At 33.5% G+C, this 16059-nt stretch overlaps 1 protein-coding gene and 1 long non-coding RNA gene across 4 annotated transcripts in view; both read left to right on the forward strand.

Moving 5' to 3' along the window:
* LOC128988690 (adenylyl cyclase-associated protein 1-like) overlaps positions 1-1955 on the forward strand; it is an 89192-nt gene extending 87237 nt beyond the window's left edge. For all 3 annotated transcript variants that reach the window (XM_054410236.1, XM_054410235.1, XM_054410234.1), the window contains 2 exons: positions 103-246; positions 1312-1955. In XM_054410236.1, the coding sequence (XP_054266211.1) occupies positions 103-246; positions 1312-1395 (228 nt within the window). In that variant the 3' untranslated portion in view covers positions 1396-1955. The remainder of the gene's footprint in view (positions 1-102; positions 247-1311) is intronic.
* Positions 1956-10590: 8635 nt separating this feature from the next.
* LOC128991055 (uncharacterized) lies at positions 10591-15697 on the forward strand. The gene is made up of 3 exons (XR_008490589.1): positions 10591-10816; positions 12690-12825; positions 15532-15697. It is a non-coding gene; the product is annotated as an uncharacterized LOC128991055 (long non-coding RNA).
* The last annotated feature ends 362 nt before the right edge of the window (positions 15698-16059 follow it).

Raw genomic sequence — 16059 nt, forward strand, 5'->3', positions numbered from 1 at the left:
AACAATAACCTAATTGAATTTGAAAAAGTATGAATAACAAGTCAAAAAGTACTGTTTGGATAAAGTTTTATCCAAATGACTCATGTTGTTCATGTCACCTAGGTGCTGGGTAAAGTCCCGACGATATCCATTGACAAGACGGACGGCTGTCAGATGTACCTGAGTCCCGACTCCCTCGATGTGGAAATTGTCAGCTCCAAGTCTTCGGAAATGAATGTTTTAGTGCCAAAAGGAAATGGAGATTTTGTAAGTAAAATTTTCCGTCCAGCTAAAACTTATGAATTTTTAGGGATAGATTAGAATAGAATAGAAACATTTATTGTCATTAAACATAATACATGTAGACATATCACATAGACTGTCACATAGACAGTGTCACATTTAAAATATATGCTGATATCCAAGGTTTCTCTCAGTAAATGCGGTCTTGATTTTGAAAACTTATTTCCCACTAGTGAACAAAAGATTAGTGACGTTTGGTTTAAGATACCAAGTGTTTCTTTGTTCAGTCAATATTTGACTTAGATTCTTTGATTATATTTTGTCAAGTTTGTAATGGTTTTTATTTTTGTTATCCAAAAAGGTCTTACCTAAATTGGAAAGAGTTCCTCCTTAGCTTGAGCAGAATACAAACTTTCACTTTGGACAAAAGTTATAATGTTTCACTCGACTAAAGGTATTTTCAACCTAGCAAAATATGGGGAGGCATGGTTGAAAATGCTGCAAGGGACAGTGACATGTTAATAGAGTGTTATTTTATTAGTCTATAGTGTGAAATTTTTGTAACAAAATTTTTTATTATTTATGTTAATAAGTATACATTAATAAGTTATGATTATGCAGTAGAGTCCAGCTAATCCAAAATCCAAACTGGACCAAGGAATAAATAATAAAAACTAATTAACTAACTGTCTAGTCATATCGATTAAAACTTCAATCTAAGTCTCACTACAGTTCAGTTAAAAAGACACTGTAGCCTACTATGTACTGTATATATGATTTCTTAAAATTTTTAACACTAGTAGCTTAAATACACCTCATAAAGTCAATATACAGAATTACATGGAAAACTCCACCTAATATGTGCTGATCGGAACAGGCCTCTGTTTAAAATTAATTTAGATCAGCAGAAATTTACTGTATTTGTATTTTTAAACTACTACTCTCAATATATCCCAAAGTCTTTGATTAGTATTTCAATCTTTTATCTCTGACTCTTCATTTAGCACGAAAGCTCTGAAAGATTTTAGTGAATTATTAGTGAATAAGGATTAAAAAATTGCCTCAAATTATAATATTATCTTTTTGCAGGCTGAATTTCCGATCCCAGAGCAGTTCAAGACGACGGTGGGCAAGTCTGGCCTCAACACTGTTGTTGTGGAAAGCAAAGGCTAATCATCTTTCTTTCAGTGTCAGGAGGCTGTGAACCTGCGTACTATTATTTATTTTTAGCTGCTTGTAATATTTTAAGCTAATATTATTTTGAGGTATGTATTCCTTTCTGCTTATGCGCTTTGGACACTTCCAGTTCTGATAGTTCTTTGGAGACAACGTTCAGAAAAGGAAAATTGAGTCAACTGACTGGAATATGTTTAAATGTGAACTAAAAGTAATTGCTGGCAAATAATTGTAATGAATATTTTTATTTATTAGTTTGACAGCCGCAACTTTCTGTTTGATGCGGTTAAACCATAGTTTTAAGTGAGAATAGGGCCAAAATTATATATATATAAAGGTTTTATTTATAAATCGTCTGTATTTGCCCATAAAGTGAGTCATGATGTATTTCAAGTTCTAGTTAGAATAGAAGTTGGGTAACTGAGTGGTTGTAGTGTCAGGTCACTGGTTCGATCTTGATAAAAGCTAGTAGCTCTTTGGTGGTTCGAAACAAGGCCAGCTATCAGTGATAGTTGGGCTAAAGAAATGGTCCTGCCTAAGGAAACAGCTGATCTTAGTAGGTAACAAAAGCTACACAGATCATCCACTCCATTCTGCACTCATCCAGATCCTGCATTTGCATTCAGCTTAAAATGTGCACTTCAAAAAAATTAAAAAAAACACCACATTACAGGTTTGGTCTTTAGCTTTATACACTTCCACACACACACTCAGACTCAAACACAGGGAAGACATCACTTCGAAAACCACTTTTTTGGGGTTCAGGGGGACTCAAAATGGATATATCCACCAAAAACCTTAACTCTAATTTATTTACCAAATCAAAAGTTGTTTTTTTTATTTTTTGGGAGGGGGATAAATAGATAGTCCAAATCTGTTATCTCCAACCAGCTTATTCTGTTTCTCCAAAGAACTTTTCAATCTGTCTTACTTGTGGCTTTAAATCTCCATGATGAATGTAGTAAATATAATTTACTAAATTAATTACAGGGGTTTAAACAATCTATAATGCATTGAATTATTGAGCATACTTTGTGGGTAAAATACATTGTAAGAGTAAACTGTGCATTTTCACTTTTTCAGCTTAACAACTGTGTATAACATTTACCAAGACTGACCATGAAATGCTTTTGAGGAATTGTCAAAATTGAGATTTACTACATTTTAATATTTACTCTATAGACAAGTGTCTAGGATAACTGTTCATATTTAATAAGTAATAGATTATTTAGGGGTTTTGATAAATTATTGAAGTGTTAAATAAGTAGCAGTATTTTATTTTACTCAGGTCAAATCAATCATTAAAATGTAGATGTGGCAAAATAGATGCAACGGTCAACAACAGAGCAATCTTTTATCGGCCAGAAATATAACAACAGTTTTATAAATTCATGTTTTTCATTGTGCAATTACTTTTGCATGTACAATTGTTTCTATAGAGCAGTGTTTGTAACACCTACTTCTCTCAACCAAAATCAATTGTTCAGGAATAAAAGGGTTCTTGTTCTTAATATTGAAAAGTTAGTTAAGAGGCTGTATAAAGTGCATTTTTAATCTAAGTAACTCAACTATATACACTGTCTTTCCTTACTGAAAATATTTCCAGGTCAAGTATCAGCACATTTAAATCACAAATACAATCAGTGTTACTAAAATTTGTTTTATAATTATTGAGGAGAAAGGAAAGGTACACAACTAACTCACCTGAATAAGAGTCCCAGGAGGTCAATAGAACATATAGAAATTACACATAAAACTGATATTTCTGAAAACCGTAACTGCCATTCTACCTTCTACCTCTGAAGAAGCCCCTGAAAGGGGCGAAATATTAGTTTGATGTGTAATTTCTATGTGTTCTATTGACCTCCTCTGGGACTCTTTATTCAGGTGAGTTAGTTGTGTATCCTTCCTTTCTCCTCAATAATTATTCCAAAGCCAAGTTGCTTTCTTTTTTTTAACTAAAATTTGTTTAAACATTTCTTTTAATTTGGACATATTGTAACCAATAAAGGTATTGATCTAAAACCCTGAAATAGTTTAAGAGTTTTCTATTTATTGAAGTGGATTGCCATGTGTTATTTTGCAATACCCGATTGTGTGACTATTTGATAATTATTGTTAACTTTATGGAACATGAGTAGTATTGCAGTTTTATTTTTTTACTTACCATATTTTACATGTTGTATTGTACAGTAAGTAGTGCCAGCACATGGGCTCAATTACCCAGTTTTTACTGGTCTTTTGTGCTGTTCTTATCTTTTCTGCGTGTTTCGACATTTTAATATAATTAATATATTATTGTGAACAAATAAATAACGGTGTATGTTTTCATTCATAAATATCATATTTAATTATTGATAAATAGTAAGTATTGTACATGTATTACAGTTTTAAAGAAACTAATTAAATTATATAACTTGGTTATTTATTTTCCTTCTGCTTTTAATCAATGAAACAGTGTTTGTGGTAAGGTAGTTTATTTAGAGTAAAAATGCTAGGAACCATCCTGATGCATGATTAGTGTTGAAGGCTTGAAGCCCCAAAGTGCAGTAGCCTATATCAGCCATTATAACCAAACCTTTACTTATTATTCAACTATTAATGCAAGCGGAAGCATAACTCAACAGCTAAAACAGCTAAAAGCTGTAAATTACATGTGCTGCAACCTGAGTGGTAAGCTAATTAGCAAGGGTGTTTTGTTTTACTAGTAGTCTGCTATTTGTGTGATGAGCTGTTAGGCTGATGAAGCCCGGTCAGGAAAACACCATAGATTTACAGTTCAAATACCGTCACCTTCTGGTTGATGATGGGGCGTCAAGTTTTGAAAATGTTTGATGGGCCTAAATATGATTTAGGTAAAGGATATGAATTAAGCAATAATTGTTTGCCCTGATTCAACTCCTTATGACAGTGAAGTATCAAATAAAAATAATTTATTTCACACAACACTGATGTTGAATATGTTTACAGAAATAATCACAAGTTGAAAGAGTGTTTTTCTGTTTAAGCAACAATGTACCTATGGTTTGTATTCATTGGGACCTACTCTCCTTAAAGCCTGAAACACAGGAATGAGGAATGTTGGCTTACATAAAAATGTCTGTAGTACCTAGTTCCATGTAACAGTGTGTATTAGCCATTTTTAAAACTATGATTGCTTTCAGAGCAATGAAAGCCAGTTAAGCAGAGCGATTTTTTCATGGTTTTTTTAATAAAGCAACAAATTATAACAACATTTATAGATGGAATAGATATATTTTAACAATTTAAATTGTCAGTTTGCCTCAGAACAATTAACAACTATAACAAGTTTCATAAGTAAAGATGTGAACTGGACATTCAGTGGTGGCCCAGGATTTCATTTCGGGGTGGATGACCACCGGGGGGTCAGGGGGTATATGGAATATCCTCCAGAAAAAAGAGAGGTCTGGGAGTCCCCCCCCCCCTAGAAAAATGTGCAATTTAAAGCCTAAAAACTATTTGAGCTCTAAAATATGCTCAAGCTAATAGTATTTATGTTAACTAATAAAAAACAAAATATTTCGGGGGGATATATCCATCCCATCTCCCCCCTGGGACCACCACTGTGGACATTACATACATATCATTTGTATGGGTATTTTTTATATGCGGTCAAAATCAAAAAATAAACATTAGTTGTTTTAAACAAGTGTCTACAGCCTGACTGATCGCTCATTGCAAAAAAAATAGTTACTGAAAAAGAAGAATTAGTTTTTCTTGATCGTATGCAATCTGTCTTCTGTTTTGTTTCACTCTCCCGCTTCACTTAGCTGTTTGATTAGGTTAGCTTTCTTTACTTTTTTGTTCTTGTTGTTAAAATGTATTCAAAGAGAAGTTCTGAATTTCTCGTGGTAAATTATTAATGATAGGTCTGGTAATAAAAATGGATCGCAAGAACTTTGGTTTTTGCTGTATTAAACTCACTGCTGTGAACAGTTACTAGCACCACTTAACTGTCCATTTAAAAAAGGAAATACCTGCGCCGCAGCAAACCTGCCGACTAAGCGAATTTCCATTTGAATTGGTTTTCAATTAAATCTATTTAAATAACATTAGGTTTAACGAGTACCTAGGTTTGCTGCAACAAGGAAACTATTAAAGTGGTTTTATAGTAAAATATTAATAGCTTAGTATACAATAAATCAATATGCCAAGTTTGATCTAAATATATCCATAAACAAGCAAACTACAACATTTTAACTCAGCTAACAAAGCCACCTCCGTGCTACTGCTACTATAGCGCCTCGTCACGAACGGATGAGAACCTCTTTAGAGAAGGTGTAGGGGCGTGACGTCACTCTTCTCTTAAGCGAACACCATTACCGCAACAAGACGATAGATTCAAGTGGCGTTCGTTGCGTAGTTGATAGCGTCTCGGATTGGTGTTCTGGAGTCTTCAGTTAAATCCCGCCGGGGACCCTAACTTTTTGATTTTGCTTAGAATGCAAATACTTCTTAACTGTACATCTTTTGTTAGAATTTGAGGCATTTATAACTTAATTTATGAACAGAACTATTTTTTTTTTATATATAGTAAACCTTCATTCGATTTTTATTTTATGTATTTTTAGCGAATTTCCCATATAGGGAATAAGCTATTACCGTAGTACTCATGGTAAGACCTGGACCCGGGACCGATTTTTTTTTTTCGTTTTGAGGTCCCTAGAGGCCAAAAACACCATCCGTTCAAATTAATCTTATCTTACTAATATTATAAATTTGAAAGTTTGTGAGTTTGTGTGTATGTTTGTGTGTGTGTTTGTGTGTGTGTTTGTGTGTGTGTTGCTCAATCACGCATAAACTACTGGACGGATTGGGCTGAAATTTGGCATGATCATAGCTCACATTCCCGATTAACATTAAAGCATATTCTTATCTCAAAAACCCTTTCGGGCTCCGCCCCAGTGGCTCTGTAGTTCCCCATGTTAATCTTAACAGCTTAATCTTAACAGCTGTTTCAATTAAACAAGTTGGTTCTGTTCTATGATGTTCAATAGCATAAAAGCTACAAGGATTACCAACAGGGTGCAGCACTATTATTTTTTTTTTTTTTTATTTATGACAACAGCTAATTTCCAACCAAAAGGTGAGTGAGCGTAGCGAACGAACTTCAACCTGGAGGCGAGTTAGCGTAGCGAACGAGCTAACCTGAAGGCAAGTGAGCGCAGCGAACGAGCTCCAACCTAAAGGTGAGTGAGCGTAGCGAACGAACTTCAACCAGGACGTGAATGAGCCATGCGAATACTTATGAAGTTAAACGGGGCGAAGCCCGCGGGTACAGCTAGTATATATATATATGTGTGTGTCCGTTAGCGCGATAACTCGAGCAAAAATGATCCGATTTTGATGAAATTTGGTACAAACGTGTAAACCTACGTTTATTCGAACGAGTTCGCGAACCAGCATGATCGGACCATGGGAACAGGGGTTTATGGGGGCTTTTATGGGGTAAAAATGGGTTTTTCCTATTTTTGACCCAAAAAACATAAAATTTTGAAATTTCTTTCCAAACTATTTTGTAGAGCTTAAAAAAACAAATAATTTAGTATATTGAAGCGTTATAATGCGCCTAATGGTTACGGAGAAAATTCCAAAAAATTGTTAATTTAAAATTCCCATGTTATTCTTATGGAGAATAAGTAAACCGTTGTAGTGTGCTTGTTTATTAACATATTTTGCCCAAATTTGGAAAATGTTTTTATTTCTTACTAACTATTAACATTTTACATAAAAAAACACTTTTACCCTCCCTGTTGCAGCAAACCTAAGTATGTGTTAAACTGATTCTATTTAAATAGGGAATAAATGTGATATTTTTAAGGAGACATTTTAGTCTAAATCCAATCAGGCAAATGGAAATTCGCTTAGTCTGCAGGTTTGCTGCGGCGGGGGTATTTATATTATAAGCAGGTTTGGTTGGTTAGGTTAGGTTATGGTGGTTTAATTTTATAATACAAAATGTTAAAATTAATTTTATAATTAAATACCCCCGCCGCAGCAAACCTGCAGACTAAGCGAATTTCCATTTGACTGATTGGATTTACACTGAAATGTCTACTTAAAAATATAACATTTATTCCCGATTTAAATAGAATTAGTTTAACAAGTACTTAGGTTTGCTGCATCAAGGAGGGTAAAATTGTTTTTTTTTTTTTGTAAAATGTTAATAGTTAGTAAGAAATAAAAACATTTTCCAAATTTGATCAAAATATGTTCATAAACAAGCAAACTACAACAGTTTACTTATTCTCCATAAGAATAACATGGGAATTTTAAATTTACAATTTTTTGGAATTTTCTCCGTAACCGTTAGGCGCATAATAACGCTTCAATATACTAAATTATTTGTTTTTTTAAGCTCTACAAAATGGTTTGGAAATAAATTGCAAAATTTTAAGTTTTTTGGGTCAAAAATGGGCAAAACCTATTTTTACCCCATAAAACCCCCCGTAAACACCCGTTACCATGGTCCGATCATGCTGGATCGCGAACTCGTTCGAATAAACGTAGGTTTACTTGTTTGTGCCAAATTTCATCAAAATCGGATCATTTTTGCTTGAGTTATCGTGCTGACGGACACATATATATATATATATATATATGAATTTGAACGGATGGTGTTTTTGGCTTCTAGGGACCTCAAAACAAACAAAAAAATCGGTCCCGCGTCCAGGTCTTACCATGAGTACTACGGTAATAGCTTATTCCCTGTATGGGAAATTCGCTAAAATCATAAATAAAAACCTTTATTCAATTTTTATCTTATGTCTTTTTTATATTACAGTATCAGCAAGTTTGGTTGGTTAGGTTAGGTTATGACGATTTAATTTTATAATAAAAATTTTTTAAATTAAGTTTATATTCAAAAAATTATTTAATAATATAAAAGTCTATTTTAGGACTAAAAAATTATAAAATAAATTTAAAGTTTTTCTTAAATCGACGTGAGGGGCTCTCCCACAATCCCCCACTCCTTCGCAGAAAAGGTTCTCATCAGTTCCGGACGAGAAAAATGAGACGCCAGACTACGGTTACGACACGGAATTCAGAAATGCATTCCTCCAATTAATTGAGCTAGAATAAAGAATCATAATTATTAACATCTTTTAACATTGAAAGAATATGTTTATCGTTGTATTCTAAAGCCCCGGTGTGTCTCAACGAGTAGTGCTCTGACAGCGCAAGGCATCAAAGGTACAAATTCACAGCCCAAACGAGTTAACATATCACTTTTTTTATTCCAACATACAGATAAATTTTCCCCAAAAACAAACAGCTATTTTTTAATTAAAAAAAATGAATTTTTAATTTTTTTTATAAAGTACAAAATTAAAAAAAAAATTAAATAGCTAGTGATTATTATCTTATTTTTCCACACCTGAATGCCAATTTTGGTGAGAATCGTATTACCCATTCTCACTGTGAACTGGTACCAAAGATGACAAATTTACTACTTTCAAGCTCCATATTTCGCTTGATATTCAAAATAAATAATTTTGTCTCATATATATTTGTATCTCTCATTTTTAGTACAATTGAGCAATAACAAAAAATAAGACATCAGATTTTTGACCAATAAATCTATGCTGCTAAGTACTAAGTACTGGTACTACTGTGGTAGTAAAGCGTCTAGGCAGCCCACGGTCGGAGTGCAACTCCGAGGATCGTGGATCAGATCGTGTGCCGATGGCGCGACGTCAATCATTACCGCAACGATACGGAGCTGAGTGATGATTTTTTTCATATCAGCAAGTTTGGTTAGGTTATGACAGTTTAATTATATTTAATTTAAATTTAACCTACAAACTATACGTTTTGACAGCGAAAGTGATAGAGATAAGGGAAAGAGATAACAATTTTCCGCGAACAGTTAAGGCTATGCTGATGCGCCGGTATGATTCGGAAGCTTACGACGTGGTGCGATGGTGGGGGGTGTTCTGATCCACGATCCTCGGAGTTACACTGGCTGCCTAGACGCTTTTCTAAGGTAGTTGAGTGTGTCTCTGTGTGAGGCTACGGCCACACGGGCGTTTTTTCACGCAAGAACGCAGCGTGAAAAAACGCGAGAATTATGGGCAGCATAAAATGTAATGAGGTATGCCACACGGAGTGTGTTTTCACGCAGATTGCCCGCAGAACGGACTCGGGTGCATTTTTGAAGCTTGTTTTCACGCTCTGTCCCTGTCCACACGGGCGGGAGCAACACGCAGCTTTGATCAAGTCGTTCTAGCAAGTGAAAATAAAGTTAAATGTATCTAATTTTTCCAGGATAGCGTAAAATATTTTTGGGTCTAGCCGATTATACATTAGGATCTTAAACCTAGGTCGACCTTACTGGGCCACTTAATAATTTGTTACTAAAAAGAAAGGCATTTAGTTGGACTAAAAAATGTAAAGAGGCATTTATGTAATAGAATATTCAAAGATCTAATGAAAATCTTGTCATAAAAATATTTATATTATATTTATTTTTAATACTAAATGTCAAAATAAAATAATGTTTGTGTTGTTTTCGTATCGAAATTAATATATTAAATTTATTTTTTATACTAAATGTAAATAATTAAATGAAAGGTTAACAATATAAAATAATTTTAGTATTGTTTTCGTACCGAAATCAATATACCATTCATATTTCTTGTTCACTAGTCAGAAACAAGGTTATTATTCCGGCCATGAGGAAGATATATAACATAATTACGTGCATTCGTCAATCAACTGCGGGTTCCCACGGCTTTTTGCCGCTCCTGCCACAACCTGCGTGAAAATAAGCTAAATCTTTCCGCGTGAAAAAAAAACGCACGTGTGGCATACAACAGCGGGAATTCAAGCAACGTGAAAATAAGCTACATTTTACCGCGTGGAAAAACGCCCGTGTGGCCGTAGCCTCGAAGGGGCGGGGCGCCCAGCCCCAGCCCATCATCACGATCACATTCAGCTCTCAGCTGACAAAAGTTGCTCACCTTTATTTATTGGATAGCCTAGGGTTCACTACGATACTCGGACAGAATACGATTGAATCGATCTATCGTGATTCTGCGATATTTCTTTCTTACTGAAATCGAATTGGTTCTATGACGACGGAATCATCGTATCCTATGTTTGTGTTTGTTTACGTTTACGTGTGTTGTTATGTACGTTACGTTGTTTATTGTTGACATTGTCTTGTGTGACTTAGTTAATAGTTGTTGGAGGTGGCCAGGTACACGATACACGTAAATTAGATTTTAAAATGGAATTAATTTTAAAAGAGATGGAAGCTTAACAGATTTAAATTGTTATACGTCAAGGAAATTTCGGGCTATGTAAGGTCAAAGGAAGAATTTGACCAATTAGGTAACTTATGTTTCTCTGGCATCAAGATCAAATGGATTTGCTTTTTCCACGAGAAGTACAGGTAGAAATATGTTATTACTATTACCTAATAAATCCATTCATGTTATTGTCTCCTTGATTTGATAATTGACTAAAATTAAATAGATTAGATTATTAACCTCTAAGCCTAGAAAGTATTAATCAGAAGATTCTGAGGGGTGGCGGTAAGGTAATTGTACCTAATAAGGTTAACGTAGGGACTTGATGAAGTTTGAAAACATTTTTAAGATTATCAGTAAGAGTTAATTGGTTTCTTAAGAACATTAAAGTTATGAAAGCTTAAGTCGCTACCTTAGTTGCAATTTTTTGCAGTTGTTAGAGCGATTGAATTGATAGGTAGCCTACAAGTCTGTAGAGAACCTAACTTATAGCCTAGGCCTAACCTATAGGCCTAACTTGCTATCAGATGAAAATTTAGTTTGATATTTCTATCGTAGGCCTATCAGTAGAAGTTTTCACTCGATATGACTTAAATAACTTATTTATTTAAGTTACTTATGCTTTTCAAAAAGACTCGTATACACGTGCTGTGGGGTTAACTTGGGTACGGTACTTTGGTATTATCCGGAGGCCACCCTTACACAGCGCAGTTATGTTAGGTTGGGTTTTCTTACAATACCAGATGAGTCATAAATTACTTTTGCACGCCATATCCCCTCAAGTACTTAGCCAGGTCATTGACCGGAGCATGCATCACCTGTTACCACCTGTATCTGGGGTATTTGGCGGGCGAAAGTATGACTCAATTGGTATAGTTCAATTCATAACGAAACGAGGAAAGTTTTATAAACATATTTGGGCTGCACTTTACTTGACGTCCTACACTCATTCGATTGTTTTTCGATTCGATATTTTCATTCGATTGTTTCATTCGATATATCGTTTGGTTAGTTAGGTTAGGTTAACCTTACCTAACTAACCAAACGATATATCGAATGAAGCAATCGATTAATCGATATATCGATCGATATTTTCATTCGAATGAGTGTAGGACGTCAAGTAAAGTGCAGCCCATATTTGATAATCCAACCTAACATGACGCAGCGTGCTGTATACCTAAGTTACTTGGCAGAGTATAGCGGCAGCGACGCATTTAACTCAATCCTCCCCGACATCGCTGCCTTTTTTTCTGGGAGACAGAACTCAAAGGCCGCTAATTGTAATCATGTCAAATTTGGACGGTCAGTCAATTAAAGCAGGTTTTTTCCTATTACAGTATGTAGATATTTTTGGACTCTCCAGTAAAAAATCTCTCTAAAATAATTGGCCTCTGCATAATACCAAAGTACCCTAACATTTCGCTTGGCTTAGCTTTTTAAGTTACCGGTACGGTAGTTAAAGATAATTACAAACAAGGCCTACTGTACATTATGTAAATTGTATACACAAGAGTTGATAAGTAGGCTATATCTAGTAATTGTTTTTAAACAAATAAATTTACACTTGGACCTCAATTTGTAATTGTATCCTTTTTTTGTAAGTTTTGTTAGCTACTTAGGCTAACCTAAGTTAAGTTAAGTTCATTTTAAAGCTACAGCACACTGTTATAGATTGGTGGGCGATAACATTGACTAAGTTATATATACCTACTATATACAAGTTACCTGTAATGGCGATAATCTACTTAAGAATCCTCATAAGCTAACATGTAAAATCAATATTGAAATTCAATAACTTATAGGCCTACATAACTTAATGGGCTATTGATTAAACTTACTAGGATTTTAAGTTTATTCGATAGCTTAAGCTATATTATGTAATAAGTTTATTCCATTATGTAATACCTTAAGTAACTTAATAAGTTATTCCATCGATAATATCTTAGCTTTTCTCTTTGGAATTGTAGATTGATGTTTTAAAATTGATTGACTTAATGCTTTTTAATGTTTTTGCAGGTTCATACCCTGATCAATTGACTCTAGGCCTAGTCAGATTTCAAGTTTGCGTACCTCTAACCAACATTCGCAAAATGCATTGGAGTGTGGTCACAGATCTCTCTATTTCGTAATAAATAAATCCAGCGGTGAACAGGTAAGACATTTATTTGTTTAAATTGTTTATTTATAGTAGTAACATTTTCTATACAGCCTCTGATCCCATGTAGGGGTTGTCATATTAGTGGTGGTTCTAGATTAGAACGTTGTGAAGGGCTAACAGGGGTGATTAACATTAGGAGGGGGTTTCAGGGGTTCCCCTTAAGAAAATCTGCTATTTTTATTTTTTTTTTTACTGTGTTTACGTCTAGAACTGTGTTCCAAAACCTCTGTCACCTATTTATGACAAAATTTATGTTTAAACTTATATTTCCAGAGTCAGATTCTAATGGGGAGGGCTCTTGCTTCTATAGCCCTCCACCCCTTGGAACCGCCCACTGCATTATAGTATTTTAATGTGGGAAAAATTGAGAATTAATTTAGTTGGAAGATAAGATATAACGGGACAGCAAAATTGGTAGAATAGGCATATAAGCTTTAACAAATTTCATGCAAATATATTTGATTAAGGTAATCTTACTAATATTATAAATGTGAAAGTTTGTGTGTTTGTTTGTTTGTTTGTTTGTTTGAAGTTCAATCGCGCATAAACCACTGGACGGATTGGGCTGAAATTTGGCATCATGATAGCTCACATTCCCGATTAACATATAGGCATATTCTTATCTCAAAAATCCTTTCGGGCTCCGCCCCATTGGCTCTGTAGTTCCCCATGTTAACCTTATGAGTATTCATATTTAAAGGGAATTAAAGAATTTGGTCAGCTGTTTCAACTAACAAAGTTGGTTCTGTGATATTCAAAAGCATTAAAGTTATAAGATTTACCAACAGGGTGCAGCACTATATTTTTTTGCATTTATGTAATGAGAACTGTCAGAGTAGGATTGTTTACAGTTATGTTTATGTTTTTAATGTCATGAATAATTTGTGATTTTTTGAGAATTTTTAATAATTTATTTTTCTTACTTTTTAGGTGAAGTGGTAGAACATTATGGCTATAGTAGATGTGTAATACCATAGTATACCGTCGATTTAAAGAAGCAAATTTTATCAAACTTTCTCCTCCCCCATTACAAACGCATAACTGCAATAAGCATTTTAAACTTATATGCCAACCCCGTACGAAGGACGGGTACTCTGCTAGTGTGATCATAAATAAAAGCATCTGCCACTATTTAACCCTCTATCTGGCGCTGGTCGATTTTAGACCACTAAAACGTGAGTTCTCAGTGGCGCTGGTCGATTATAGACCAAGATGACATGGGTCGGGTTTTTCTATTATTAAAATATGAAAACAGTTTTAAAACGCATTAAATCTTATACCTTTAGAAAGATGAGATTCTGAGGATTCATTTTCATGCATAAAACATTATTCAGTGAGTATTATGTAGCGAGAAACGGTAGTTTGAAAAACTAGAGAGTTCAAAATAGATTTTGGCGGTGGAAAGTTTTGGTCACGTGACTACAAAAACAGCTGTTTTTGGCGATTGTCAATTAAATTGTATACAATATTAGTACATATTCTGAAACTACAATAAATTCCCTACAATTCCCTGTGAATCTTAAAGTTTGATTGTAAAAATATAATTTGTTTTTAAAAATGTCATAAATATTATGTTTTTGTAAAAAAAATCTTCAAAATTATACATTCCGACGTAAATTTCTCCGACATTTTAGAATTCAACTAAATATAACTATATATTTTCAGAAAGATCTTTTTATTACCTATTGTACAGTATCATTTCATTTTTTGTTGATGCATTCTATTATTTCCTACGTGACAAAAATAAATTTGGTAGTTTTTCAAAAAAGAAAATACGTATGAAGAATTTATTTTTTTATAATTTTATTTTTATGAGTATTTTAAAAACATTGATATTTCTACGTAGGGAATCATATTTCACACAAACTTTACATTTAGATAAAATGTGTAAAAAATTATTTTGTGGTTTTCTTGTGGGTTGCTTTTGAAATTTCTAATTTGCATAATCCAAAAATTTGCAAACCTTTTGCTACTACGCCTAAACGCATTGCTAGAAAAAGAATATTTTATATCATTATATTCTAAATTCATCACTGAAATAGAAAATATATATATGTGTGTACTTATATTCACAAATAAATGTTCTGTGGCAAAATATATGATACCACTACAAAAGCGCCAAAATATACCCGCCACTGGTGAATAAAATGACCGCCAGATCTAGGGTTAAAATTAAAATTAGGCTTAGGCCTAATACAGATAAACCATTGCTGTTGCTAAAAGCCTAATACAGATAAACCATTGCTGTTGCTAAAAGCCTAATACAGATAAACCATTGCTGTTGCTAAAATAAACCTGCATTAGTCTTGATTTTAAAATAGGTATGGGTTATATTTTTTGTAAACCATAAGCTGTCGTTGTTTATAAAAAAAATGAAGTTGAAACTGTTAATTACTGAGAAAACCATTATTTGAGGTAGAAATTAATCTAGTCAAAAGGTACATTTTAATTAAATTATGTTAATTTATAAAACTGCTATCTAACTCGTACTTAAATACAAGTGAATAAAATGTTGTGGATGTTCAATGAATTTTAGCATTAGTTTGTCTGCAAATTTTAATTTCTCGAGAACATGCTCCATTCAACCCAAATAGACACGTTAAAGTTTTAACATTGCATTCTAGCCGAGGAGAATTTATTGTTCATTCATCCTACACTAGCCTCCTTATTTAAATAACATGTAAAGTTTCTCTGTTCTAGAAGACTGAAGAAGGAACATCACAGGGGCTGTTACTTAGACCTTTTTTACAGCATTGATGAATAATTGTCTTGGCAGCAACTAGAGTGACTACGTTACAAGTTAAATCATCTTTCTACTGCAAGGATTCCAATCAACAAAGATTTTTAATCGATAACATATTGTATTGATGCCTTATTCAATCTTTAAAATTGTAAAATAAAGTACTCTTGTATTCTTGTATTGCATTCTTGTGTTCTTGTCCTCTCTGTAGAGGTTATAGAGAAACTTAATGTAAATAAGTGAACACAAATGATAGAAAAACAATTTTATATAATAATAAAAACTAAATAATTAATTGAGAGCCCTCTCGATTGGGATAACCCAATTGATATTTTACTTCTTCTATCAAAACAAATACTAAAATACTCTCTTATTGTTTTGTGTTAACTATATATAATTTAAATTATTTACATAAACATCTTAGTTATATATTTTATTTATCTTTTATATATATATTCTATTATAAATTACCACACAGTCAAGTATAA

The sequence above is a fragment of the Macrosteles quadrilineatus genome, unplaced genomic scaffold, assembly GCF_028750875.1.
Source record: "Macrosteles quadrilineatus isolate MER2022 unplaced genomic scaffold, UCM_ALF_1.0 Scaffold_3__2_contigs__length_128488019, whole genome shotgun sequence".
Classification (NCBI taxonomy): domain Eukaryota; kingdom Metazoa; phylum Arthropoda; class Insecta; order Hemiptera; family Cicadellidae; genus Macrosteles; species Macrosteles quadrilineatus.